The following is a 27971-nucleotide window of genomic DNA, read 5'->3' as shown; positions in this document are numbered from 1 at the left end:
CTCCCTTCCCTCCTTAAGCAGACGGCCGCCTCGGAGCCCAGCCCTCTCTCTCAGCGGCTGCCCGCTCTCTTCCTGGGCGCGCACCGGCCCTGGGCGGCGGGGAGGCGGGCGATTCCTTCCGCATTCCGCCTCCTGGAGCTCGGGGCGCCGCTCGGCCGAAGAGGGTGGCTCCGCTCGGGGTGGCCCGAAGAAGGTGGGCGGGCCAGGCAGGCCGGGGGTGGGAGAGGGGGTGGTTTCCGCCTCTCTGCCACCGGGCCACCCCGTGCCCTGCGCCCCGGAGGGAGCCCGCCTGGGACCATGAGCCGCGCCGCCGGGCAGGTAAGCCAACCGGAGGGCACTTATCTCCCGTCCCCCGGGGAATCCCTGGCCGGAGGGGCGCGGAGGGGCTCCCAGAGAGAGGGGGGGGCTCCCCCAAGCCATGTGAAGGGGGCTCACCCTCTCGCGCTCCGGGCTGGGTTTCCCAGAGGAGGGTGTCCCCAGCTGCGCCAGCGAGACGGGGCTGGGAGTCGGTTCACGTGTCTGAACCCCTTCCGACGTGCGCCGAGCAGTCCCGCCCCGACTGGGAACGCCTCGCTCAGTCCGGGGCTCAAGTTTGAAATTGCAACCAACAACTCCCCCTTCAAAAACCCCGCAGCCATTCTCGGGGCACCGGAGGCGGGGACCGAACCGGTGTGCCCCGAGTTGGACGAGCAGGTCCATGCGGGGCTTCCCCCTCCTGTTCCCCCAGATGGGGCGGCGGGAAGGGAAGGTGGGGGGGGGGGGGAACGAGATCCCCGAGCTTGTCCAGGCGCAGCCGCCTGTTGCGCGTCCTTTGCGGTCCCTTTGCGCTTAGCTCCGGGGGCGCAGCGCCAGCCCAGGACCGCTCGGGGACTTCCTTTCCGCCATGGCGCTGTTTGCCTTGCTGGGAGGGACCTTCCTCGCCAGGCTTCCCGGACTTTGCCCTGCCCGGACCTGCCTGGATCTCTCCTTGCAGCCTCTGTTCCGGGAGGCTGATCTTGCAGCTTCCTACTGAGCCTGGCCAGATCCTTAACCAACCTATTGCTCTCCGGCATGGCACATCAACCACTTCACTACGAGAGTCAGTGTGGTGCTGTGGTTCAGAGCAGGTGGATTCTAATCTGGAGAACCGGGTTTGATTCCCCACTCCTCATCTGAGTGGCAGAGGCTTATCTGGTGAACCAGGTGTGCTTCCGCACTCCTACATTCCTGCTGGGTGACCTTGGGCTAGTCACAGTTCTCTCAGAACTCTCCCAGCCCCACCTGCCTCTCAAAAGGTGTCTGTTGTGGGGAGAGGAAGGGAAAGGAGCTTGTAAGCCACCTTGAGTCTCCTTACAGGAGAGAAAGGTGGGGTATAAATCCAAACTTTTCTTCTTTTGGAGGGCTTGTTTGGGGCAAGGAAAAATATTTAATTGCATGATCCCTGAACAAGTGAGCCCTCCCCCCCCCCTCCACTGATTTGGGGTGCTTGTAGGAGAAGGCCTTGATATCATTTCCTGGACTGGCTGTTACTGGTTTCCCCGGGCTGTGTGGCCACGGTCTGGTAGTTCTGGCTGCTCAAGATTCACACAAATCTATGGCTGGCAGTGCCAGATTTAAATGAAGAGAGGCCCTGGGCTATTCCTCTTGTGAGGCACCTCCCAATGGAACCAAGCCAATCCCCTCCTAATCCAATCCCCCCAATCCAGTTCTCCATCCTTACAAATAGAGGAAGATAGAAGATTGTTTTAAACAAAATTGAGTAAAGCCAGAGCATTTCCACAATTCCAATTCCTCCTCTAAAGGACATAAGGCGTTGCTGTTAAGTACCTTAAAGATTGAAACAAGATGCATGAATGTGTAAGAAAGGCTTATAACGGTGTCAAAAATATTATACCCCTTGGCGAGGTTCCCCTAGATTTGGAGACCCTCGGCTTTGGTCTGTCCAGCCCATGGGTGCATCTGGCACAGCTGGCCGTTGTGGGTTCCCCGTGTTGCATTGCTGCGGTCAGGTTGTTTTGGCTCCTAACCGTTCACCCACATCTATGGCTGGCATCTTCAGAGGCATGGCACAACAAGATGTGCGTCTCTCCATGACGCTGCTTATCTGGCACGCCTCTGAAGACGTTGCAGATGTGGGAGAAACATTAAGAGCCAAAACCAGGGGTCTTCAAACTATGGCCCTCCAGAGGTTCATAACTACAATTCCCATGAGCCCTACCACTTGGCCATGCTGGCAGGGACTGATGGGAATTGTAGTCCATGAACATCTGGAGGGCCATAGTTTGAAGACCCCTGGCCAAAACCAACGGACCACGGCCACACAGGCCAGAAAACCCGCAGTAGCCAGTGGATTCCAGCCTTGAAAGCCTTTTGCAATACAACGTTTCTTGGACTCTAGAAGCTAGATCAAACATTTAGGAGTTGGAGTCGTATTTCACCACGTGGGTCCACCCGTAGCTAAAAGCTATCCTGACTTCAGGCGACAGCTCATGTCAGTGGCAATAAGCTTTTCAATTCCAATGTGGGGAGGCAGAGACATAACTTAACTAATTTTGTGCTCAAAGCAAGGAGAAGAGTAGTTTTGGATTTATACTCCACCTTTCTCTCCTGTAAGGAGACTCAAGGTGGATTACAAGCTCCTTTCCCTTCCTCCCCCCACAACAGACACCTTGTGAGGCAGGTGGGTCTGGGAGAGTTCTGAGAGAACTGTGACTAGTCCAAGGTCACCCAGCAGGAATGTAGGAGTTTGGAAACACATCTGGTTCACCAGACAAGCCTCCACCACTCATGTGGAGAAGTGGGGAATCAAACCGGGGTCTCCAGATTAGAATCCACCTGCTCTCAACCACTTCACCACGCTGGTGTAGTGAATATAAAATTGTGCCCCCTATACTTTCTTGGGAAGGAAGACAGTATGGTGTAGGCCATACTAGAAAGGGAGACCTCCAAGGAAGAATCTTGGGAGAAAGGCCATGGCAAACCACCTTGACTTCTCGCCCACCTTGAAAACCCCTTATTGCAGTTGTCATAAGTCGGATGTGACTTCCTGGCACTTTACAATGCCTTCTCCCAAACCAGACTGTGGTTAGCTTTGGAAGGAAATGACGGCAGACATCTACTACGAGAGAGAGGGAAACCACTCTAGCAGGACACCTTCCCCTTTTCTAGCTGGGAAGCTTGGCAGATGTTTATTTTTCCCGAGGGTTGGAGAAAAGTTGCTTCAGCTGAAATTCCCCGTCCTTAAAGCGGTAGGAACTTTGCCTGTGGCAATCTGGGATAATTTATTTGTGGCACAGTGACTCAGTTTAGGAGCTGTAGGCCTCCACTGGTTATTATCTCATTGTGGTGGTTTAAGTGGTCAACATTATGGTCTGAAAAGCAACAGTGTTTCTAGTAAACGGTGGTTACAGGGGTTGGTTGCATCAATGGGGGGAAAGCCTCAGAAAGAATGAATCAAATCTGCTTTCTTTGCCTGACTGTATTAATTTCATCGTTTTGTTTTGTTTTACGAATGAGTGAAAATATCCAAGAGGTGGAATCATTTAAAATAAAGCTCCCTGTCACATCAAATTAGCAAAAGAATAAATTGTACTGAAAGACAATTATCCCTGGTGGTTAGCATAATGAAGTGAGATGAGAGATGGCATTTTTCTACCGTTAGAGTGTCCGTCTAGGATTCGGGAGGCCTGGGTTCAAATTCCCACTCAGCCATAGAAGCTCACTGGGTGAATTTGCACCAGTGTTTCAGCGTTTCAGGTTTGTTGTTGTGAGAATTCAATGGAGGAGGAAGAAGAAGGATTTGAATTAACACCCTGCCTTTCTTTCCTGTAAATACTCTCAAAGGGGCAATCAAAATCCTTTCCCTTCTTCTCCCCACAACAGTCACCTTGTCAGGTAGGTGAGGCTGCAGGAGTTCTGAGAGAACTGTGACTTGCCCAAGGTTATCCAGTAGGCTTCATGTGGAGGAGCAGCGAAACAAACCTGGTTCACTAGATTAGAGTCCACCGTTCATCTGGAGGAGTGGGGAATCAAACCCGATTCTTCCAGATGAGAGTCCATTGCTCCTAACCACTACACTACCACAAGAGGAGAATAATGTTGTAAGCTGCTCTGGGTTCCCACTGGAGAGAAATGCAGGTGTAAATATAGATAGGAGATCTGCACACCGTTGATGGAATTTGAGACTCCTTGCGGTCGAGAAAAGTGGGGTATAAATTCAAACTCTTCATCTTGCTGTGCATAAGGACAATAAGTTTGGGGTGAATCCAGGAGCAGTCAGGAAACCGTTGTAAGGGCTAAAAGAGAGCCCTTACACGCTGTGGTCGGAGCGCGGAGAGAGCTGAAGGATTTGGGTGACTGAAGAACGCTGGATAAAGGAAAGCGGCTCCAGACGCAACTGTGCAGCTCTGCAGCAGTCAAGGCAAGAGATGACTGGAACAGGAGCTGGTGGGTCAGGAGACAAGACCGTATTTGTAGTATTGAAGGAGGAAAAATCTGATGGGCTGAATATGGGGAGCCAGTGGGAGAGAAGAGTCACAGATAAAGCCAAGGTTTGCTGCCTGTTCTATGGAGCAACCGGTGACCTTGTCAGTAGATTTGAGAGTGTAATTAGAGATGAATTGTACTAGAGCCATAACTGAAGATCACCCATTTTGAAAAAGAAAGAGAGAACAAAACCCAAACAGGTTTTCCCTCCTCTGGAGTAGAAAAACCAGTTAGCGATCTTTAGAGAGATCCATTTTTTGTGCTCGGATTTTTGCATCTGTTCTAAGCACGCCCACCCATACAACAGGAATATTTTCTCCCAAGTTGCTCTGGCTATTAACTTTAAAAAAAAAAGGAAGTTAGAGGCGCAAACGTTTGATTTGTTTTTTCAAATGGAACCAGTAGATCAGCTTTCGTCGGCCGTTTCTGGAGGAACTGGTTTAGAGGCGTACGCTGGAAGTTGTAACCCGTCTTTGAGCCGCTCGCGTGTAAGTCAGGAAATGTATTGGTTCGTCTCAGAACTGGAAGGGACCCAATGGGCAGCCGCTGACTAACTATAGCTATAGCACCCAAATCTGTGCAATTCACATTGTAACGCATGCCACAAGTTGGAAGGAGTGCGGTGTTCCAGACAGCATGAGTAAGCAAGCTTCATACAGTTCCAGGGATGCTATCAGATACTGGGGAGAAATCCTCTGGTGAGCCAACGTGATGTAGTGGTTAAGAGCAGGTGCACTCTAGTCTGGAGAACCAGGTTTGATTCCCCGCTCTGCCCCTTGAGCTGTAGAGGTTTATCTGGTGAACCAGATTAGCTTGTGCACTCCAACACATGCCAGCTGAGCTAGTCACAGTTCTTTGGAGCTCTCTCAGCCCCACCCACCTCACAGGGTGTTTGTTGTGGGAGGGGGGGGAGGGAATGTAAACCCCTTTGAATCTTCTTACAGGAGAGAAAGGGGTATCTAAATCCAAACTCTTCTTCTTCTAGAGCAGTGGTTCTCAACCTTCCTAATGCTGCGACCCTTTAATACAGTTCCTCATGTTGTGGTGACCCCCAACCCTAACATTTATCCATTTTACAGATGGAGAACACTGATGCAGAGAGTCTTAAGCGACCCCTGTGAAAGGGCCGTTCGACCCCCAAAGGGGTCCCGACCCACAGGTTGAGAACCACTGTTCTAGAGCCAAAATATAGCTGTTATGAGCATGACAAATGCCCTGTTGGACCAGCCTGGTGGTCCGTCTAGTTCAGCTTCCTATTTCAAATAGCAGCCAAGCATCTACCCGCAAGAACCCACAAACAGGACATAGAGGCCAAGGTCTTCCCCTGATGTTTTCTCCCAGCACTGGTTTTCAGAGGTTTACTGCCTCTGGATGTGGTGTGTGTGTGCGTGTGTGTGCCATCAAGTGACAACTGATTTAGGGCGACCTCGTAGGGTTTTCAAGGCAAGAGACTTTTGGAGATGGTCTGCCATTGCCTGCCTCCATGTGGGCAAGGAGAGTTCTGAGAAAACTATAACTGGCCTACGGTCACCCGGCAGAGTTCATTTGGAGGAGTGCAGAATCAAACTGTATAACAAACTCCAGGAGAACATGGTCACTCTTGCCTAAGGATCCCACTACTTCTGTCCCATTAACTAGGCAATTATTATTAGTTAAGAGCAGATCTAAAATAGTCAGTTCCCTTGTTGCCTCTTCCACCTTCTGGACCAGGCAGTTGTCTGCAAGGCAAGTGAGGAATTTGTGACACAGAGCAGTATCACGATGGGCTTTTCTGTTTTCAAAGGGAGAGCAGTCCCTGCCTCTTTGTCTTGGTAAAAGTTAGTGCACCTTGGAGATTCCTTGGAGATCTGACAGAGATTCTGTTTGTCCCAGTAGTTTTTGGGGCAACTTGAGATTTTGGGGGGAATCTGGCAGGGTTTGACTGTGACACGTGCCCTCTGCCGTATCACAAGACAATTACAAGCTCTTCCTGCCAAAAAGACGTCTTTCCCCGCTCTTCCCCTTTAACATCCTGCCTGGAGAAGAGACCTGGCTGACTCAAAAACCTGCTCCCTCCTTTGTACCTTTTTAGTTGGTCTGAAAAAGGCATTACTCTTGTGTTATTTTCTCATTTTTTTTTTTAAAAAGGGGCTAGTTGTGCTGCATATAATTTCTGCCCTTAAGGGTGTCCCCAAATCGTCAGTGATTCATTCAATCCGGTTCAGATACTGCAAAGCTCAGTTGAGGTTCGCTAGGCTGCCTCTTCATCAATTAATTGCTCTCCCCTGTCTTGTTTTCTTTCATGAAATCTTTGCATGTAATCCAACAGGACTTCCCCATTTGTTCTGGGCTGAGGCCCTCGTTCCGTCTCCAAGTCATTGTGCTGTGTTTCCTTTACTACTGAAATCTTTTTCTTTCTCCTTCCCGCTCCTGCCTAGTGAGGTTTGCACTCGGCTGTTGAAATGTCCTCTAATATGGAGCTGATTGTGTTGCCCCACTTCGCAAGACTGTCGTGAGGATTATGACGAGAAGATCGCTGGGGAGCGCTTTTCGTCCCAAAAGCCCTAGATAAATGCAGAGGACTCTTCGTTCTGATTGCAGAGCCCTAAGCAAGAGGTAAATCTGTCTAGTTGTAATCCTGCCTAAAAGTCTTTTTCTCCCCTGCTGTTTCTCCCCTGCCGTATCAAGTTTATTGGGACGCTGATGACTGTGATCGCACAAATGCAGCGTTTACAAAGAAATGAAACAGGAGGTACGTTTGGATCAGGATGAAGACAGGTGGCATGGGAAGCGTGGGGTCATATTGACTGGGTCCGCAAGGGAGGAAAGCGGAAATGAATTCCGGGCAAGATGGTTACCAGTCTTGCGAGCATCTTTTCAAAATAAAAAGCTTGAAGATCATAGTGGGGCTAGCTTTCAGATGCTTCTTGGATCGGGCTCCTGTGTAGGACAGCACCACCCTAAAGATAGTTGTATGCTTCTGGGTCCGTGGATTTAGAAGAGTGCAGCTCTGCTCCGAGTGGCCCTGCAAATATCTTTCGTCTCTTGATTGGCTCCTGATTTAAACCAGCTTGAAACTCACCCGCTGATCTTTCTGCCGCAAATGCAGAAGGAGCAACCTAACAGACAGAGCAACACCGTGCGTTTTATGAAGCGCACTGTGACTCCCAAAAGTGTAAGCTGGAATAAATATCGTTAGTCATGAAGGTGCCACTGAACTCTGGTTTTATTTTGTTGCGGTGGACTAATGGAGCTTGCCCATCCAGTAGGAGTTCCGTGTACATTGCTGCCTTTTGGCAGACATTCTGTGGGGCCCTTTCCGCACGGGCGGATTATGGCGCCCTGGGGATGGCAAAAACGCCGTCCCCAGGGAGCCATTCGCACAGGGGGCGCAGCTTGGGAAGAGAGGTTTATGGAAAACGGCAGCTTGGAGCCGCTGCGTTCCGCAGCTAGCGACCAAAGGCCCTTCCGCCCTCTACCGTGGCCGTCCGGCATCGCCGAAGGCCTGGGGACGCCCCCCCTGCCCTGCGACGCGGGCACTGCAGCGCGGAAGAGCGTGTCCCCAGGCTTGACGGCGACGAACGGACGGACAAATCGGCTTTTGAGCGGCAATCCCCGGCGTCTTTCCGGCTGTTTCTGGGACCGTAATGCCGAGCGATTCGGGAACCCAGATACCGGTGATCCCAACCGCTCAATGCAGAAACGGCCTGGGTGGGTGGGCAGGTGGAGGACGGAATAAAAATGGGCAAGTCGTGATAAGGCAGCGGACAACATAGCACCAAGGGAAGGCAAGTTGGAGTACAACCATCTGATAAAGGGTTGGGCTTGACTTCAGGCTTCTTTGCGTTTGAGCTTTTTATTGGTGGAAAGTTACGTCAAGTTGCAGCCAGCTTACGACAACCCCCGTAAGGTTTTCTAGGCAAGAGTTGAACAGAGGGGGTTTGCCGTTGCCTTCCTCTGTTTCACAGTTTCACAGACTTCAACTTCCTTGGAGGTCTCCTGCTTTGAGAGCCAGCGTGGTGTAGTGGTTCAGAGCAGGTGGATTCTAATCTGGAGAACCGGGTTTGATTCCCCACTCCTCCACCTGAGTGGCAGAGGCTTATCCGGCAAACCGGATGTGTTTCCGCACTCCTACATTCCTGCTGGGTGACCTTTGGCTAGTCACAGTTCTTTGGAACTCTCTCAGCCCCACCTACCTCACAAGGGGTGTGTTGTGGGGAGAGGGAGGAAAAGGAGCTTGTAAGCGACCTTGAGTCTCCTTACAGGAGAGAAAGGTGTGGTATAAATGCAAACTCTTCTTCTTCATTTCCAAAATCTGTCAGGATCAGGCTAGCCTCAGTCATCCAGGGAGGTATTTGGATTTCACCCAGTTCTAATAGAACTGTTTTTTTCAGATGTGTTGATGACTCATTTTGTAACTTTTAACTTTTCTAAAAGTTCTCCGCCACAACCTGTGCTGGATGATGCATGAAACCCTTTTGCAAGTTACCCTTTTAAATAAGTCATGTGACGATTGTTTTCCAAGTTGTTATCTTCGCCCCACCAATTTATCTCGATGGACTGTACCCATGACTCCTTACATATTTGAATTTTAAATATTTGCCGGTGCTGCTGTTTCTCTTCTGCGTCGATGGGCTTTAGAAGACTTAACTTCTGAAAAAACCGCTTCAGAAAATTTCTGGCCACGGGGATACTGACAAAAATGGTTTATTCGCGGTGACCTTTAAAAGCAGAAATACTTCAGAATGCAAAAAGTGAGGGAAGAAATCCCGGTTTGTTTTTGAAACTAGTTGTAATTTTGTGCCGTTTCATTTTGCTAATCGGTTGGGATGACTCAGGCTGTGGGTGGCAACGAGAAATGTTGGGTGAGATCTGGTTTCATTCTGTAAATGAGCGGTGTGGCATGCAGACAAGAGAATGAGGATTGGTCCACAAGGCTCTTGATTCAAATCCTGCCTCTGCCAGGCACTCACTAGATAACTCTAGGTATGTCACTTTTTCAGCCCCACAACGACAGTGTGGAGACAATATTATACAGGCCTACCTTGCACACTGTTGTAAAGACTGCAGCAGGATAATGGATGAGAGGCATTCTGAAAGCGCAGAATAATCGACAAGAGTTGTTATAACTCACACCGCGTAGGATCCAACATTTAATGTGTAAATTGTGCAGAGAATAATGTGTTGGGTTGAAGGGACAGCAGGGAAACAGAGTTCCAATCTCAGCTGAGGTAAATATTTATTTCCCCTTTACTTCCCACTCTTTAAAGCAGTGATGGCGAACCTTTTCGAGACCGAGTGCCCAAACTGCAACCCAAAACCCACTTATATATCGCAAAGTGCCAACATGGCAATTTAACCTGAATACTGAGGTTTTAGTTTACTTTACTCCCGAGGCACGCATTACTCGGGAGTAAGCTTGGTGGTAGTTGGTGGCTTTGCTTTGAAGCAACCATGCAATGCTTCAAACGGGTGAATCACGACCCTAGGAAGGTTCGCTCAGAAGCATGCCCCCCCACACGGCAAACTCTGTGCTTGCGTGCCCACAGAGAGGGCTCTGAGTGCCACCTCTGGCACCTGTGCCATAGGTTCGCCATCACTGCTTTAAAGTAAGCATAACAGTGACCTATTTTGAGAGGTCTGTCAAGATGTTCTTTCATCAGCTTTGAAAAAGTGTAGCAATTATTAAACCAAGCTTAGAAATTTTTTTTTTACTCATAATACTTTTTTACTCATAATACTTCCCAATGTGTGTGTCTGAATTTCTCCTTCAACCTGACTAAAGAGGTGGCGGTTCTGACCGGATTTTTTCTCGGCAGGCAATATAGTTATCATGAACTGGAGGGCTCCTGTTTCATCTGCAAGGTGAATGGTTCTTTGCAAGAATCAGGCTATTTTCCAGCAGACTGACTGGGGCCAGAGGCAAACTTTCCAGCTGGAGAGGCAAAACAGTTCTCAAAAATTAGTCTAGGCAGGTGTTTGTTGGGAACTCCAGTGGGCCGGTATCAGGCATCAGCATCTACCAAGCTTTGAGTACCGTATATACTGGGTGTCGAGGTGGAGGCCTCATATAAGTCGAGCCTAATTTTTACCCATAAAAAAACTGGGAAAACTTTTATTGACTTCGTATAAATTAGAGGGTGGGAAATGCAGCATCAATTGAGGCATCAATAGGTTAATGTTTTTGAATATTTATTTCAAAGAAAAACAGTAAACTGGCTCTGTAAGTGGAAAAGAGGGTCAACAAGAACAATATGGTATCAACAATAACTTTAAAAGTACAAAAACCTTAGCTCAACCAGCAACCAAGCTCAAACACAAGAGTTAAAATCCTTCAAAACTGGATTCCTCATCATCATCTGTATGTCCAAATGTAACCCAATTTAGATTTTAAGGGGATATTATTAGAAATGAAAAATCTACTATTAGCTTCCATTGTAAACAATGGGGATGGGGCATCCCCTTTGGGGTGAATAACTTTGGATCCCCTGACCCGAACTTCACCAAAACCTGGCTGGTATCATAAAAGAGACTCTCCTGATGAGACCAGCCGGGTTTCAGTGAAGTTCAGAAGGAGTCCAAAGTTATGGACCCTCAAAGGGCAGTAGCCCCATCTACTATTAGCTCCCATTGGAAACAATGGGGGATGGGGAACTGCCTTTGGGGGTCCATAACTTTGGACCCCCTGAACCAAACTTTACCAAACTTGGCTGGTATCATCAGGGAAGTCTTCTAAGGGTGCCTCTAGCATAAAAACTGCGCTCTGCTGGCGACAAAGTAAAACACACAAAAAAATTTTAATGACCCGCATATAAGTCGAGGGGAGCTTTTTCAGCATTAAAAATGTGCTGAAAAATTCGACTTATACATGAGTATATACGGTAAGTGAGTTATGACAAGAAGAATCAGCAGCTGTCACTGCTTACCTCATTGACCTATTCTGCACCAATCCTCGAAAACAATTGCAGAACGCTCGCGAAACGTTTTCGATTCCCCCTCCCCCTCTGTTTGTCCGCACTCTTTGAAATGATTCCTGGTTGCCATTTTATGTTTTTTTACGTTTGTAAAAAATTCTCCGTGGAATCGATGCTTCGATGCCTTGGCTGCGATTCCCCATAGCTTGTGTAATGGAAGCTTTTACTTTCCTTTTACTGTGCCGGTTAAGGAGTTAAAAGGAAGCTTTTAAAAAAACAGAAATGTTGAAAATAATCAGTTGAGAAGGAATGGAGTGAACTTGAGCGACATGATAGAAAATGGGGCCAAGAAGAAAGTTCAGGGGTGACGAGGCATGGAAAAAGTATTGAATAGATTGCACAGTGGTGAAAATGTTTTGAAAACTTTTCAGACTAAAGATTCAGGGAGGAAGGGGTTCTACCAACAACAACTGGCCATGAAGACTAAATAGAGCCTCCATGTTCAGAGGGAGAATACCTCCGAATAACAGTTGCAAACGAGGAAACAACAACAGGAAGAGGCTTTGGCTTTTGAGCCCTGCTTGTGTGCCACTGAGAGGATGGAGGCTGGACTAGAGGGATGTTTGGTCTGATCCTAGACATCTGTTTTGCATACTTAGCATCAGCTCTGCTTTGATTGACAGCCCTGTGGGATGGCCATGCTTGGTATCCGTAACAGGCCTGTACAATTGAACAGAGTTTCAAGTGGCTCCGGCTCCAGCTAAGCTGCTAGTTTTGAAAACCCTGAGCTGACAGACGTGCTGTCCAGGTCTAGATTTTTATCTGGCCTCCCTGCAGCTCCTGCCTGTCCCTGAAAGGTGTAGAAAGGGAAACAGAACTAAGAGAAAGGTTGCGGGATCGGGTGACGGCCGTGGTGAGGAGTGACGTGGGCATGCTGACCGTGTGAGTCTTTTTCTTGCATTAGATCATGTCTGGGAACAGGAAGAGGAAGTTAATATAAGAACAGGGAGAAGGTGTTGAGCGATTACAGTGGTGTGGGGGGAAGCAGGTCAGAGACCCGATTTAGCTACTTGAATTAGGTTTGCCATCCTCCAGGTGAGGCTGGGAGATCTCCCGGAATTACAACAGATCCCCAGAATGCAGAGATCAGTTCCCCTGAGGGAAAAATGGCTGCTTTGGCGAGTAGATTCTGGCAATATACCCTGCTGGGGTGCCTCCCTTCCCCAAACCCCACCTTCTCCGGACTCCATGCCCCAAATCTCTAGGAAAATCCCAATTCAGAACCTGGCAACTCTAACCTGAGCCTACAAAGGCCTTTTATTTCCCAGGACAGGTAACATGGCTGAAGGGGCAGGTATCCAGCCCTGTTCCCCAGAAAGCGATAGTTTGAGTTTGCCATTCCTTTTACTGTGCTGGTTAAGGAGTTTAAAAAAAGAAAGAAAACAGGCTGAAAATTAAGCTGTAGCCTGTCAAAATGCATCTTTAATGCTTTGCTCCCAACCTTTGGGTTTGCACGAGCCCTTCTCCCGAGCTCTTCGTTGTACATCGATGCTCTCAGCCAGGAAACAAAACCCTCGCCTCCCTTCTTGTATTGCTGGAGGGAATGTCTGCCTTGTCCGGCTTGTTGCTTTTCTGGACAAAGGAGCAGGAGATCATTAGATGTGTTGTGTAAATAAAACTGCAAATATTTTGGCATAGCTGCTCGAACTCAAGTACAATGGCATGGCAGTAGATGAAATGCAAGCTTTCGGGAGCGTCATCGCCAACACTGGGTATACCCAGATTCGTAAACAGCCTCTTTGACCGTGGCGCGTTAGAGTTTCCTTAAGATGAGCAGGCGAGGAAGTGTTTGCAGATCAATAGATAAAGTTAATTAGCTGTTGTTCTATTTTCATCCATTGATGCAGGCTGGGAAAGAACTGGGCTCTCAAATCCTGACTCGGTCAGACTTGAAACTCGCCAGGTGACCTTGGGCCTGACTAAAGGCGTAGCTCCAAGGGGGCGGAAGGGCACAACGCACCGGGCACACGCCTCTGTGGGGGTGTGGTGAGGGTGTTCCGGGGGCAGAGGACGCACTGGTGCACTGGGCGCTTTCCCCCTTGCTATGCCTCTGGGCCTGCCACTATCTCTTCACCAACCCTTCCACTCAGAGTTCTTGTGAGCACAAAGAGTCAGAGCTTTTTTGCCATGTCCTTTACATTGTCTTCCTTCTTGAAGTTTGCCAGGCCAAAATATTTCTCTTAACCTCAGGCTTTTAACTACGGGGGCGGGAGGGGGGGGGATAGACTTCTAGTGGCACTTCTAGAGACTAAAACATTGGTGCCAATTTGAGCTTTTCTAAACCAGAGGTTACTTCTTCAGATATAATGTAAATAAAGAAAATAATTGTCTTCATTCATGCGTTGTTTACCCGACTTTATTGAGAGGCTACAACCTCTGATCTCTCTTATAAGTACCCAAATGTTTCAGTTCCAGGAAGCAGAGAATCGCACCTGATTTATGACACCAGGCATCTTTGCTCAGCTTCTTCCTGTTTCTCCCTCCCTTTCTGTAATTTTCCGTGTAATGAGGGAAATGATTTTTTTTTTAAATCCCTTGTATCTGAGGAAGTGAGCTCTGACTCAGGAAAGTTCATACTGGAATAAATGTCGCTTGTCTTTTAAATGCCACTGGACTTCTGTTTTATTTTATTACGGGAGACAGACACAGCCAGCTCCGTGGTTTTTACTACAGGATCTGTATTTTTTTAAGCTGTTTTACGGTCTGCTCTGAGCCTGAGGTCAGTTTTTATCAGTATTGTTTTAGACTGCTGTATTTGTTTTATGCTGCTTTTATTCCCTGCCGTGTTTTCATTGACTTGTTTGAATTGGATTGACTTGTGTCGACTTGCTGGTGTATTTTAATGTCTTGGCTGTAAGTTACCTTGAGCAATTTTTGGAGAGGCGGCATGCCCGGCCTCTAAATCAGAGGTCCCCAACTAAAGAATTTTCTTGCTTTCACGTGGCTTACCTTCATTTGCATAATGAAGAGCCTTGTGAAATAGTGGCAGCTGCTACCAAAGCAAACTTTAAACAAAAATTTGCACAGCCAATCACAAGCCTTAACTGGGCAAAAGGACTACCTGGCCCCACCTACTTTCTAAAAACAATTGAGGGGCCCTAGGAAAAAGTGTGAGTGGGCACCATGTTGGAGACGCCTGATCTCAATACATATAAAATAGAGAAAGGAGAACCACCCTTGGCTCTCTGGGGGAAAGGTGGGTAAACAGGATCAAAAGCTGTAAGTGTAGATCAGTGGTTCTCAACCTTCCTAATGCAGCAACACTTTCATACAGTTCCTCATGTTGTGGTGATCCCCGACCCTAATATTTATCCATTTTATAGATGGAGAACACTGATGCAGAGAGTCTTAGGCGACCCCTGTGAAAGGGTAGTTCGACCCCCTAAGGAGTCCCGACCCACAGGTTGAGAACCACTGGTGAAGATAGACCCAAAGCACCAGGGTTGTGGTCCTATAGTCGAGCATTTCAAAGCTTCTTGTGTCGTATTGTTGCTTAGGAACAATCTCAGAATGATGATCCCCGACTCTGGTTGGATTGGGAGTGGTGGGAATTGCTTTTCGCCTTCTGTTCAGCTACCTCGGCAGGCTACGGCTTGAATAACAGGAAGGGGATGAATCACAGCCTGAAAGTTAGGCAGGGAGGAGGGGATTGGTAATGCGAAATTACGTTCATGCAAAAGGGATGCTGCAGAAATCAAGTAAATGCAATTGTCTTTAATTTCTCCATAGCAATGCATCCCCTCTGCGCCCCGCCCCCCCTCATAGATTGCCCCAAGGTTTCCTGGTAAAATAAGGGGAATACGTAGATAAATGTTTATTCATATATTTACTTCATGTGTGGAAGAAGAATTTGGATTTATATCCTCCCTCCTTTCTCTCCTGTAAGGAGAGCTTGCAAACCCCGTTCCCTTCCTGTCCCCACAATGGACACCTTGGGAGGCAGTTGGGGGTATTTTTTTAAAAATAGTGATTAGCCCAAAGTCACCCAGCAGGCTTCATCCGTAGGAGAAGCGGGGAAACAAATTCAGTTCCCTGTCGCTCAGGTGGAGGAGTGCGGAATCAAACCCAGTTCTCCAGATTAGAGTCCACCTGCTCTTAATCACTCCGCCATGCTGTACTTCACCATGCTCCCCAGTGAGGATTCAAGTGGCTACTATTGTTCTCCTCTCCATTCTGTCCTCACAACAACCCTGCGAGGTGAGTCAGGCGGAGAGTATGTGACTTCTGGGGGCCAACTTTCACCCAGCAAGTTTACCTGGCAGAGTGGAGAACTCTTAATGTGGACCTCTCAGATCAGAGCCCGGTGGTCTAATTCCTACAAGTGGGATCCTGACTTATCTGTTTTGGCGTGGTTCAAAACTACTAATGCTGTAAGAGGTCCTGGTGAATTGCATTTTAGGTGTGTCTTTTGAACCATGTGTTTGACAACACCTAATTTCCCACGCCACTCCAAACATCACATTCCAAACATGCCTGACTTGTCGTCTGTGGGTTGTAATGAGCGAGTCTTCTTTGGACAAAAGCCAGCCTAGACGACACAATTATATTCCGGGACTGCGCTTTTTCTTTTAGCAGGTCATGATGTAACTTCCTCTTTTTCTCTTGCCTTTCCTTCTTTGTTCCTTCCTTTTCTTTCCACGCATCTTACGGCTGAGGATCATTGCAGAGGGCTAGCTCCTTGCAGATAGCTAAATCTGCACAGCAGGGCCAGCCGTGACTGTTGTGTGGATTGTGCAAACCTAGGGGGAACCTCAGATTCATCAGGAAAACCTAAAATTGAAAAAAAAAGTGGAGGAAAGGGGGGCAGTAAAAATAAAATTCCAGACATTTGGTCACAATGTCTCTGCGTGTGCAATTTTTGGTTAAACCAAACTCTCCCTGGCCAGAGTTACCGTATATACTCGTGTATAAGTCGACCCACATATAAGTCGAGGCACTTAATTTTACCACAAAAAGCTGGGAAAACTTATTGACTCGCGTATATGTCGAGGGTGGGAAATGCAGCAGCTACTGGTAAATTTCAAAAATAAAAATAGATACCAATAAAATTACATTAATTGAGGCATCAGTAGGTTAAATGTTTTTGAATATTTATTTCAAAGAAAATCAGTAAACTAGCTCTGTAAGTGGAAAAGAGGGTCAACAAGAACAATATGGTATCAACAATAACTTTAAAAGTCAAAAACCTTAGCTCAATCAGCAACCAAGCTAAAACACAAGAGTTAAAATCCTTCAAAACTGGATTCCTCATCATCATCTGTACGTCCAAATGTAACCCAACTTAGATTTTAAGAGGGATATTATCAGAAATGGAAAATCTATTATTAGCTTCCATTGTAAACAATGGGGGATGGGGCACCCCTTTGGGGATCAATAACTTTGGATCCCCTGACCCAAACTTCACCAAACCTGGCTGGTATCATAAAGAGACTCTCCTGATGAGACCAGCCAGGTTTGGTGAAGTTTGGTTCAGAGGGTCCAAAGTTATGGACCCTCAAAAGGGTAGCCCCATCTACTAATAGCTCCCATTGAAAACAATGGTGAATGGGGGCACCTCCTTTGGGGGTCCATAACTTTGGACCCCCTGAACCAAACTTTACCAAACTTGGCTGGTATCATCAGGAGTGTCTTCTGGGGGTACCCTGAAATTTTGGTATTGATAGCATAAAAACTGCGCCCCCTGCTGGCCGGCAAAGTAAAAACACAAAAATTTTAATGACCCGCATTGAAGTCGAGGGGAGCTTTTTCAGCATTAAAAATGTGCTGAAAAATTCGACTTATACATGAGTATATACGGTAGGTTGCTGTTGTGGGTTTGATGCAGCCACAATGAATTAAAGGAGAAGGAAAATTTAGCAGTAGCTGAGGAGAGGGTAGGACTAATCGGTAAACAGAAGGAAAGAGTGAGCGGAAGTTCTTCTTTTGCATTTTTTAAATTTCCTTCTCACTTGGTAAAGTGTGGTTTAAATTGTTGTTTTGAGCTGTTAGTGCACAAAGGTTACAGAACATCTTCTCAAAGTTATTAAAGAAAAGATCTGCAGTATTTCCCTCATGCAAGGAGGGGTCACTTTGTGCACAAATGACCTTTAAATGGGAAAGTTCTGCCAGATGGCCTCAGGGCATTGCGTCCCATCAGTTTAGTTGGCAGCTGTTTGCTCTCTTCGATTTAGCAATGCGTAAGTTGGGGTGATCTAATTAATCGACTGCAAGAAATCTGCAATTGGTTAGCGTTCCCCTTTTTAAAGGGGAGAGGGGAAAGCCCTATTTGCACCGTCCAAGGAACAGGTCAGTAGAACAATCCAAACGGCTCTGAAAAAAGCAAAGGAAGTGGCTTGCTATGGGGGATGGAAGAACAAATCCTTGAAGGAACCTGCCAGTTTGACGTGGGAGGAGGACATTTCTTCCCGGTCACAAATGGAGAATATCACCTGCATTGTTTTCCAAGCCAGTGCTTCTGCAAGCCTTGTGAAATGCGCTAGCCATTTAAAAAAATGTATGTTTCCCTCATAGTTTGGAGGCGGGTGGGAAAACACTGCTCCAAATGCACTTTGGAATAATGAGGAGTTGCGCTGTGTCTGGAGCATATGAGCCTGTTTTCAGTTGTCTCTACTACACTTCTGTGTTAACCATTTCAGGGGATAGGCCCATTAGTCTTATGCTGCAAAATGAAGCAGGAGTCCAGCTGTGCTTTAAATATTTCTAAAAAAATCTGTCCAGCATAAGTTTTTATGGGTCAGAGTGCACTTTATCAGATGCAGCAGTTCACGTGGCTTGGTTTGAGTTCAGCGGGCACCGGAACGGCAACTTTGTCTTTTGAAAAGTCTGCTTGGAGAGTGAGCAAACGAACGACCATGAAATAGCCATGCCTCCCTCATCCAGCCTATAGTGTAGTAGTTAGAGGGTTGAATTTGGATCTAGGAGACTCAGGCCATTTCCGCACGGCCACACTCAGGGGGTGCGTTGGCGTATATGACGCCGACGCAACCCCACGCGATCGTTCGCACGAACGGTCCCAGTAGGGGCAGGGAAGACGGCGCAGCCTGCACAGAGGCTGTGCCGTCGTCCAAACGCCTTATTGTACCTCCGACCTTCCAGCGCGTCGCCCAGGCCAGGGGACATACCCCCCTGCCCTGCACGACAGCTCTGGAGTCACAGGGCAGGGGGGGGCATGTTTCCTGACCTGGGCGACATGCCGGAAGGTTGGAGGGACAGTAAGGCGTTCGGGAAAGGGGGGAAATGGCGCCTTCCAGCCACTGCCATTCACACGGCAGCGGTTTGAAGCCACTGTTTCCAAAAAACCTCGCTCAGGGAGCGAGGTTCGGAAACAGCAGTTGCGAACCCCTCCCCAGGGACGCTGTTTTTAGCGTCCCTGGGACACTGTATTCCACCCGTGTGGAAACAGCCTCAGCTTCGAATCCCCATTCTGACCTGTCTAGGGTTTTCATCAGTTGAATAATGATTTAATACAAGCATTTCATTCTGAGTTTGCCACCACAAATCTACTGTGGAAGCTCAGGTGATCTTGGTCCTGTTATTCTCTCACAGCCTAGGCTAACTGATAGTTAGAGGCGTTCAAGGCACATGAGAAGAGGGGGTAGGGTTTTTTTGTTTTTGTTTTGCCATTGCCTTCATCTGCAGAGAATTCCTTGGTGGCCTCCCTCCCAAGTACCGACCCTGCTTAGCTTCCGATAAGATCGGGCTATACCAGGGGTCTGCAACCTGCGGCTCTCCAGATGTTCATGGACTACAATTCCCATCAGCCCCTGCCAGCATGGCCAATTGGCCATGCTGGCAGGGGCTGATTGGATTTGTAGTCCACGAACAGACCCCTGGGCTATACCATTCAGCTTCCAATAAGATCGGGCTGTACCATACAGTTTCCAATAAGATCAGGCTATACCATACCGTCTTCCTTCCCATTTCCACACTGTAGCTGTTGTGATGGTGTGGAATGTCTGCCAGCTCTCCGATTTCTGTTGGGAGAGGAGGTGGTGATCGCAATGGATTCCTCTCTGTGCCTTTCATTAGACTTTCAAGATTGTCAGGAGAGGAGGCCGGCCCCTAATTAACACCACACAAAATCCCAGCTCTTGTTTTACGAGAAACTGGGAGTAATTAACCTGTGAACTGCCACTTAGCTGCTTAAAAGCAAGAAAAGTGCATCTTGGCCCGCTGTCGTCATCATCATCAATCAGACGGAGGAGAAGAAATTACATCCATTAGCTGTGTTAGGCGAACGTGTGAAATTTGAGTCAATTAGCTTAATGGCAAGGGAGAGTGCCTAGAGTATGGAACAGGCTGGCCCCCCCACCCCCATACACACACACCTCGATTTGGGTATATTTCTAGATTCAGGCTGGCACAGGCTGCTGGAAAGGTGGATTTGACAAGTGGAACTGCTCAGGGTCAGGTTAAACCCCTCCCAGATCCACCCGGATGGCGCTGCTAATACTCCTGGATGGAAAAAAAGACAGTTGTCAGTCTTTTTTCTCCCCTCTCAGGCCAATTATCTGTGTAGGAAAGGTGGATTTGATAGGCAGAACTGTGCAGGGCCTGGTTAAACCCCCTCTTCCCTCCCAAATCCCCCCTGCTTGTGCTCCTAATACCCCGAATGGAAAAAAGACAGTTGCCTGTCTTTTTTCTTGCTTCTGAGAACTATGAGCCAGCATGGTGTAGTGCAGTGATGGCGAACCTTTTCGAGACCGAGTGCCCAAATTACAACCCCAAACCCACTTATCACAAAGTGCCAACATGGCAATTTAACCTGAATACTGAGGTTTTAATTTAGAAAAAACGGTTGGCTTCGAGGCGTGCGTGACTCGGGAGTAAGCTTGGTGGTAGTCGGTGGCTTTGCTTTGAAGCAACCGTGCAACTCTTCCCACGGGTGAATCACGACCCTAGGAAGGCTTGCTCAGAAGCAAGTCCCATTGCCAGCAACCGAGCTTACTCCCAGGTAAAGGATTGCGCTTTAGTTCTTCGCATGAAAATCAGTGGGGTTTAACAGCGCTTAACAGGGTTACTTACACTGCTTCCCCAAAACTAGGTCTTAGGTTTAATGCTAATAATCGAGACCAGTGGCCCAGGTCAGCCTAGATGTGGGGGGGGGCACTCTGTTTGCGCGTGCCCACAGAGAGGGCTCTGAGTGCCACCTCTGGCACCCGTGCCATAGGTTCGCCATCATTGGTGTAGTGGTTGAGAGCAGCAGACTCTAATCTAGAGGACTGGGCTTGATTCCCACTCTTCCACTTGAAGCCTGCAGGGTGACCTTGGGCTAGTCACAGTTCTCTCAATTCTCTCTCAGCCAACACAGAGGCGGGCAATGGCAAACCACCTCCAAATGTTTCTTACCTTGAAAACCTTAAGGGTCGCCATAAGTCAGCTGTGACTCGAAGACACTTTTCACCATACGGAATGAAACCATAGTGCATTTAGCTCTTGCTGTGACGTGGTGGAAAAATTATGGCTATTAGCATGTAGGAAAGGTGGATTTATTAGGTGAAACTGTGGAGGGTTGGCTTAAACCCACTCTTCTCTCCTTGTGTGGCCTCTATGTGCACAGCTACAGTTTCGCTTCAAAACATACATTTGTGGTTCTCCCAGCATTATGTCTGTTTTGACTCGTACTCCTCGCCAACGCTCATGCCGTGCTTTTCCATTTATGCGCAGTAGGAAACCTTCATTAGCCTCAGAGCAAACATGGGGGACAGAAAAGGAGTCACAGGGAACCTAATGCAGGCAAAGAGTCTTGCAGTCTTCCGGGCTGTGTAATCCTCAGCTCTAGCTAAATGGGGCAAGTCATCGATTGGGCAAAGCAACAGTAACTTTGGCGGCTGTTGCATCAAATGCCGGCTGATCTTTTGCAATTGTCAGAGAGGGAAATTAGTTGGCCCCGAATTCTTTCGTGAATTCCGCAGCATCTTGTAGAGCCTGTGTGGCTACTTCCTTGCCTCCTTCTCATCCCATTACTTTATCGTCTTGGAAGTATTCTGGGCCTCTCTGCCAGAATCCCAGATGCACTGCACCCTGATTGCTACCCAGAGCTCCTGATCCTCCAGTTCATTAAGGTGGACGCTCATAACTGAGAAGCCGTGCTTTCCAATCCTTCACTGGAGGATTGAGTTAAAAGGGGGAACTGCCTAGTCAGCGTGGCATTGTGGAAAAGAGTGGCAGGCTTTAATCTGGTGGACTGGGTTTGATTCTCCACTCCTCCACGTGAGTGTTAGCCTCTAACGGGTGAACTGGGTTTGCTTCTATTCTTTCTCAGCATTGCTGATGCTCATACGCCTGGTATAGGTGTTTCCATCCCTCACCCCCCCAAATTGTGTTGGGATTGTATTATACAGCTGCATTAAGCGGTTTGGAAAAAAATATGAGGCATGCACCACCAGGTTTTACTAAGGCCTCTTCTGCACATGCAGAATAATGCACTCTCAATCCATTTTCAATGCACTTTGCAGCTGGATTTTACTGTGCAGAATAGCAAAATCCACTTGCAAACAATTGTCAAAATGGATTTAAGTGCATTATTCTGCACCAGACAGATAGGTAGGGTTTAAGTTACTTTAAACCAGTGGTTCTCAACCTTCCTAATGCCACGACCCTTTAATACAGTTCCTCATGTTGTGGTGACCCCCAACCCTAACATTTATCCATTTTACAGATGGAGAACACTGATGCAGAGAGTCTTAGGCGACCCCTGTGAAAGGGTCGTTCGACCCCCCAAAGGGGTCCCGACCCCCAGGTTGAGAACCACTGCTTTAAACGTTTTTAACTGTAAAAACATATATTGCTGTATAATTGCGTTTCTTTTGTTTTACTTGCTTTTGTCATTCTTGTTACATAATAAAACTTTTTAAAAAAGAAAAACTCTTTATTCTGCCTGTGCGGAAGGGGCGTAAGACCACATGACTGCATGAAGGCGCCTTACGCGGAATCAGATCACTGATCCTTTCACCTGGAAAAACTGAGAACCGAACCGGGGACTTTCTGCGTGCACATCAGATGCTCTTCCACTGTGCAAAACAAGGATATGAGCCATGCCCCTTCTTTTGCAAAACAAGGATATTGACGCAAGGCTGCATGCAATGGCATCGGCTTGCTTCAAGGCCAACCTTAGTAGAACGGCTGGTATCTCCAGTATTCTTAGTGACTCATGAATTGCAACTTACGCTTCATGTTCTGGCTAATGCTAGGCGTCTTGTGCTTTCTGTCATGGCCAGGTAGTTCATGTTCAGAGAGCTGGATTACTTTTAAGCATCTTCTTTTGTCCAACTAGCATAGGGGTCAGTCGTCTCTTTGGGTTAGCTCAGTCTACCCTGTGAAGACAAGAATAAAGGACGCGGGATGAACAACGACTCCTTCAGTTATTGTCAGGCATTTTGATACGTGTGCTGCATTGCACGTGCTCACATTTTTTATATTAATGCTTGCATTCTATTTCTCAAGTTTTGCACTTGCTTGTGTGTTCTTGTTGTTGTTGCTGTTAACACTGTGTTTTAAAAATTGCCTGGAGCCTTCCTTTTTACATAAACCGGTTGCAAATTGAAGCAAAATAAAACAGGGAGAAAATGGTGCTTTGAATGGACGAGCCTTCAGGAGCTGAAAGCAGGGATTGTGGGCCATTGCTAGCATTGGGGCAGACAGGGTCTGCTCCTAGCCTCACCAGCAACTTCTGAACGCCTTTAGTTCGACCAGTGAACTGGTTTGGTTCTTTTTCTTTTTTGGACCCACTAGCTCTGATGCAACCCAGGATCAGTAATGTGTGTGTCAGCTGCTTGGCTTTTAAAAGTTTCCTTTCTTGAGAGCCAGCGTGGTGTAGTGGTTAAGAGCAGGTGGATTCTAATCTGGAGAACTGGGTTTGATTCCCCACTCCTCCACATGAGTGGCAGAGGCTTTTCTGGTGAACCAGATGTGTTTCCGCACTCCTACATTCCTGCTGGGTGACTTTAAGCCAGTCACTGTTCTTTGGAACTCTCTCAGCCCCACCTACTTCACGAGGTGTCTGTTGTGGGGAGAGGAAGGGAAAGCAGTTTGTAAGCCGCCTTGAGTCTCCTTACTGGAGCAAAAGGTGGGGCTTTTGTTTGCTATAAATCCAGACACCTCCTCTTTTTCTAAACAGATAGATATTTATTGATTTCTTTAGTACATGAGCAAACATGACTAAGTGTACCTTGTCGGTGCTTAATTTGGAACTGATTATGTTCCATCACGGAGTGTCTTTCCTTGTTTTGGGCATCTGTTTATTTTAAACAAGGCCAACTGAGTTCTTCCTTTCTCTTTCCTTTCCCCAGATATCCTCTTCCACTCCAGCGTTTGGAAGGAGCCCTGATATTTACCAGGCTTGGACTTTGCCCCTGATTTATGGGCAACATGTTCTAAATTGCCCCTGTGACTGAATCCACATTGTGTGTTGTACGCGATGGCCCACTCCAGATCAAACGGTTCACACTACGCCCTGACAGCAATCGGACTCGGGATGCTCGTCCTTGGGGTCATTATGGCAGTATGGAACTTGGTCCCAGGCTTTGGGCAAGCCAATAAGCCCCATACAGGTAACAGCAATAAGACTGAGCCCAGTGGAGGAGGAATCCTGAAAAGCAAGACGTTTTCTGTGGCTTACGTGCTGATTGGAGCAGGGATATTGCTCTTGATATTCTCAGTTTGCTTGAGCATCCGGGACCGAAAGCGGCAAAGCCAAACCCAGTACACCTCTAGGATACACCAGCAAACATCGGTGGAACAACAACAGCAGGAAGACAGGTGAGCATGTCTGTTGAGGTCTTTAATTTCCTCGAAAAAGAAAGAGTAAAATCCAACCCAGGGCTTCTGATAAGGTACTCAGTGATAACCAGTAAAATGAGAGTGTTTGCTTCCTGTATTGAAATGCTGCCTGAACGTGGAAGCTAGATAAAATGAGCAGGGAGAAGGAGTGTTTTCCCCCCTGATGTACTGAGGCGGCATGATGAAACAGTAAGAGTGCTAAAGTAGAAGAAGAGGAGTTTGGATTTATACCCCACCTTTCTCTCTTGTAAGGAGACTTAATTTATTTATTTATTTATTCCACTTTTATACCGCCCTCCCCCGGAGGGCTCAGGGCGGTTTACAACATAAATACAGACAAGTGGATAAACAAGATAAAATACTAAAATTGGTACCAGTTAAAATGCAGCGCACAAGGTTCATAACCATTTAAAACAGATGGCGTTCAACCATTAAAACTCCTCTAACTCCTCCAGGAGGGGAACAGCGGGTCTCAGTTGTTAATGGGCACATCAGCAGCCGGCCTCCCCAAAAGCCCGGCGGAATAACTCAGTCTTACAGGCCCTGCGGAACTCATTTAGGTCCCGCAGGGCCCGGACAGCTGGAGGAAGAGCATTCCACCAGGCAGGGGCCAGGGCTGTAAAAGCCCTGGCCCTAGTGGAGGCCAGCCGCATCATGGAGGGGGTGGGGATCTCCAGTAAATTGGCCTCTGCCAAGCGCAGAGACCGACGTGGGACATATGGGGCCAGACGGTGGCTTACGAGCTCCTTTCCCTTCCTCTCCCCACAACAGACACCTTGTGAGGTAGGTGGGGCTGACAGAGGTCCGAAGAACTGACTTTTTCTGCATTGCACCTCCTTGAGGCAGTAGCTGCAATATTAAGCAGGAGCCAGATGGCCCAGGCTAGATCTTGGAAGCTAAGCGGGGTTGGCCGTGGTTAGTATTTGGATGCAAGATCACCCAGGAACTCCAGGGTTGCTACGAAGGTGGGCAGTAGAAACTCACTAGTCTGACACTCAGATTTTTCTGCAAACCTGGGACCTTTTCTCTGGTTGCAGAAAGATCTGTCATGTCTGTTCATGATTCCAGTGTTTAGATTTAAGTATCCACATATGGGGCTACACTGACAATTACACACCCACATCTATATAGCTGTGTCTATACAAAGTAAACTAAATAGCCAATGGTTTTCTAGCTTAACTGTCCAGTTGGATCTTTGGCCACCTTTTTTGCTATGGATTGAGACATTGCAAGGCCCTAAATTATGTCTAGTTGAAGCATTACCCAAAATGGCAATTGAGTCATTGGGGAGGTCTATTTAATGGCCCATAATCTGTGGCCCTAAACTCAAATTTACTTTGTACAAAAATCCATCTGTTTGGGTGGGAGTGGAGAAGTGAATGATGTACAGATGAGGCAAGCTAATGTACAAAACTCTCCTCTTACAGTCAAGAAGAGGATGAGGAAACACCTTCCCGCTATTATGTGCCCAGCTACGAAGAGGTCATGAACACAGACTATCCAGACCTGAGAGAAGTGGACCGGGGCGCACGAATCAGCATGTCACTCCCCTCATATGAGTCTCTCACTGGGATAGATGAAAACACACCGACCCGGCCGCCCGCCGCAGCCGAAGGAGGGCCTAACGCCGAGAGCCAGCCAAACAGACGGAGTTCTCGCCTGAGCAAAAGGCTCAGGCCTTTGAAAGTTCGGAGGATCAAGTCTGAGAAGCTCCACCTCAAAGACATCCGTATAAACGTGCCCGATGGAAACCGTTCGAGTCATATAACAATAGAACCCCTGACCCCGCCTCCGCAGTATGAAGACATTTCCAAGAAACTTCCAGATTCTAGGGAAGAGACCTAATTCAGCTCAGCGAACTGGTTTATATGTGTCTAAAACACTATTGCATACTTGATTTTGAAGGATGAGATGATTGTCAAAGATTCTTCAAAGTACCTGTCAAGGACCCTGCCCTTGCTCCCTGAAGAAACTAAGCCCTGTTTCGCACAGAGGTGGTCAGGGTTGTATCACTTCTGAGCACTCGGAATGATTGAATTTTCCTCTGTATGAAACTATTCCTTGCATGTAGGGAAAAAAATATATCAGGGGGAAATTTTCTATAGCTGGGTCCCAAAGAACTACCTTTGCCACACCTAAAGCCTTGGGTACGTCTTGTGAAATTCTTGACTCCCTAGCCCTTTTTCTGAACTGCATATCACCTCTACTCCCCATATTTATAACTCGGCTTATGGGAGTTGTACATTGTAACTAAGAGCTGTCATCCGGCTGGCTTAAAATCTCAAACTCACTACTTTGCCAAGAGAATGTCCACCCTCTCCGTCTGTTTGCCTTTTGAGGATAACAACACCTGTCTTCCTCACAGGGCTGTTGTACAGATGACTGTGATCATCTGTGTGAAATGCGTTGAACCCTGGAAGCAGTTTCCCAATGCTGCTGAGCGGTTGAAATCTCTCGTCTTATTTTGTTATTGGGGTCTTCACCTGAAATGCTACAACCCAAACCCATATTTGCTTCCTCAGTGAGAACTAGAGTCCCAAAGGAATTCTCCCCTATCCTGTGTAATTACATTCAGGAAGGCATTTAATGTATGTGTCAGATAGAATCTTAGCGACAAGAATCTTTTTCTATCTATATATATTTCTAAGATGTGACACATTTTTGTATGCCTCTTAGGTAAAAAATCTTTTTATATTAAAAAAAATAGCACTCCAGATTTATCATGCTTGTTATAGTACCTCTTTGCTTCTGTTTTCTCGTCTTCACTGGGATGAGGTTAACCACAGTGCTTTACTGTAGTTTGAAGTATCTTTGAGAACAAATGTGTTAAAAAAACCCTTTGCTTCCATCACTGTGAAGCGCTGTGAAGCGTTACGGAGTCAAAAAGAAAATAAGAACTCTTAAATCCATAAGATGCTGACTTCATCAACCTGCGGACTGAAATCCTGTGCACTTACCAGAGACTTAGATCCACTGAACACAGCAGGACTGACTTCCAAGTAAATCGGCTCTGGCTGTTAGTACAGTTCTATAGAAGCATGCCTTCGTCAGAGAGTCAACCAAAGACAGGGGGTTCATTTGAAGGAGACTGTTAGTTTTCCAATGTGCCACCTCACACATTCTCCAGCTGCTGTCCTGTAAGATGGGGAAAATAATTTCAAGAATGTAACATTTGGGTTGAAACTGGGGTGGATTCCGCACGGGCCAAAAACAGTGGAGTGAAAACGGTGTAAACCCTTTTACACCGTTTTAAACCATTTTACACCATTTTCACACTGCTGTTGTTGCCCCATGCAGAATCCGCCAGGGATGCTGGGAAAAAGAGATACATCTCTCACATAAATGTATAGGATGTTTGTGTCCTGTAACTGGAGTGACCAAGAGTTTGAAAGTGTTGCCATTTAACTGGTGAAAGTTCTTTTAAGGTGTGGCAAGATGCCTCAGCATCCGTTGCCTTATTTTCCAATGGGGAACTCATTTCATAATCCAGCCACTTCATTGTAGCTCATCCTCCTATTTTCAGCCTATTCAAGAGGAGAGAAAGCAAGGGAGGTACAAAGAAAGAGAGGAGAAAAAGAGAGGGTCAAAGAAGGATGGGAAAGTGATAAAGAGGGGAAAAAGGGGAAAGAAATGTATGGTATGCCTTCAATACATCAGATGAGGAGATAGTATACTTGGAGTGTTTATGATTGTCTTATCACTGTAAACTCACTATAGGCTGCGCCTTCTTTGGAAAGAGAGCAATAGGAATACTGGCTTTTGAGGTGTCTTGTA

The 27971-nt window shown here is 47.3% G+C and overlaps 1 protein-coding gene across 2 annotated transcripts; it reads left to right on the top strand.

Annotated features, from left to right (window-relative positions):
- The first annotated feature begins 90 nt into the window (after positions 1 to 90).
- Positions 91 to 26913, top strand: TMEM51 (transmembrane protein 51). Of its 2 annotated transcripts, XM_048519607.1 has the most exons (4): positions 91 to 318; positions 6882 to 7059; positions 23708 to 24176; positions 25625 to 26913. In XM_048519607.1, exons 3-4 carry the CDS (start codon positions 23836 to 23838, stop codon positions 26040 to 26042), a joined length of 759 nt encoding a protein of 252 aa, XP_048375564.1. In that variant the 5' UTR covers positions 91 to 318; positions 6882 to 7059; positions 23708 to 23835; the 3' UTR covers positions 26043 to 26913. The 2 variants fall into 2 exon arrangements, with proteins under 2 accessions (XP_048375564.1, XP_048375565.1); XM_048519608.1 differs by lacking the exon at positions 6882 to 7059.
- The last annotated feature ends 1058 nt before the right edge of the window (positions 26914 to 27971 follow it).

Source organism: Sphaerodactylus townsendi, linkage group LG16 (assembly GCF_021028975.2).
Source record: "Sphaerodactylus townsendi isolate TG3544 linkage group LG16, MPM_Stown_v2.3, whole genome shotgun sequence".
In the NCBI taxonomy this organism is placed as follows: domain Eukaryota; kingdom Metazoa; phylum Chordata; class Lepidosauria; order Squamata; family Sphaerodactylidae; genus Sphaerodactylus; species Sphaerodactylus townsendi.
The sequence above is the reverse complement of the archived record's forward strand: the minus strand, read 5'-3'. Positions and strand labels throughout refer to the sequence as shown.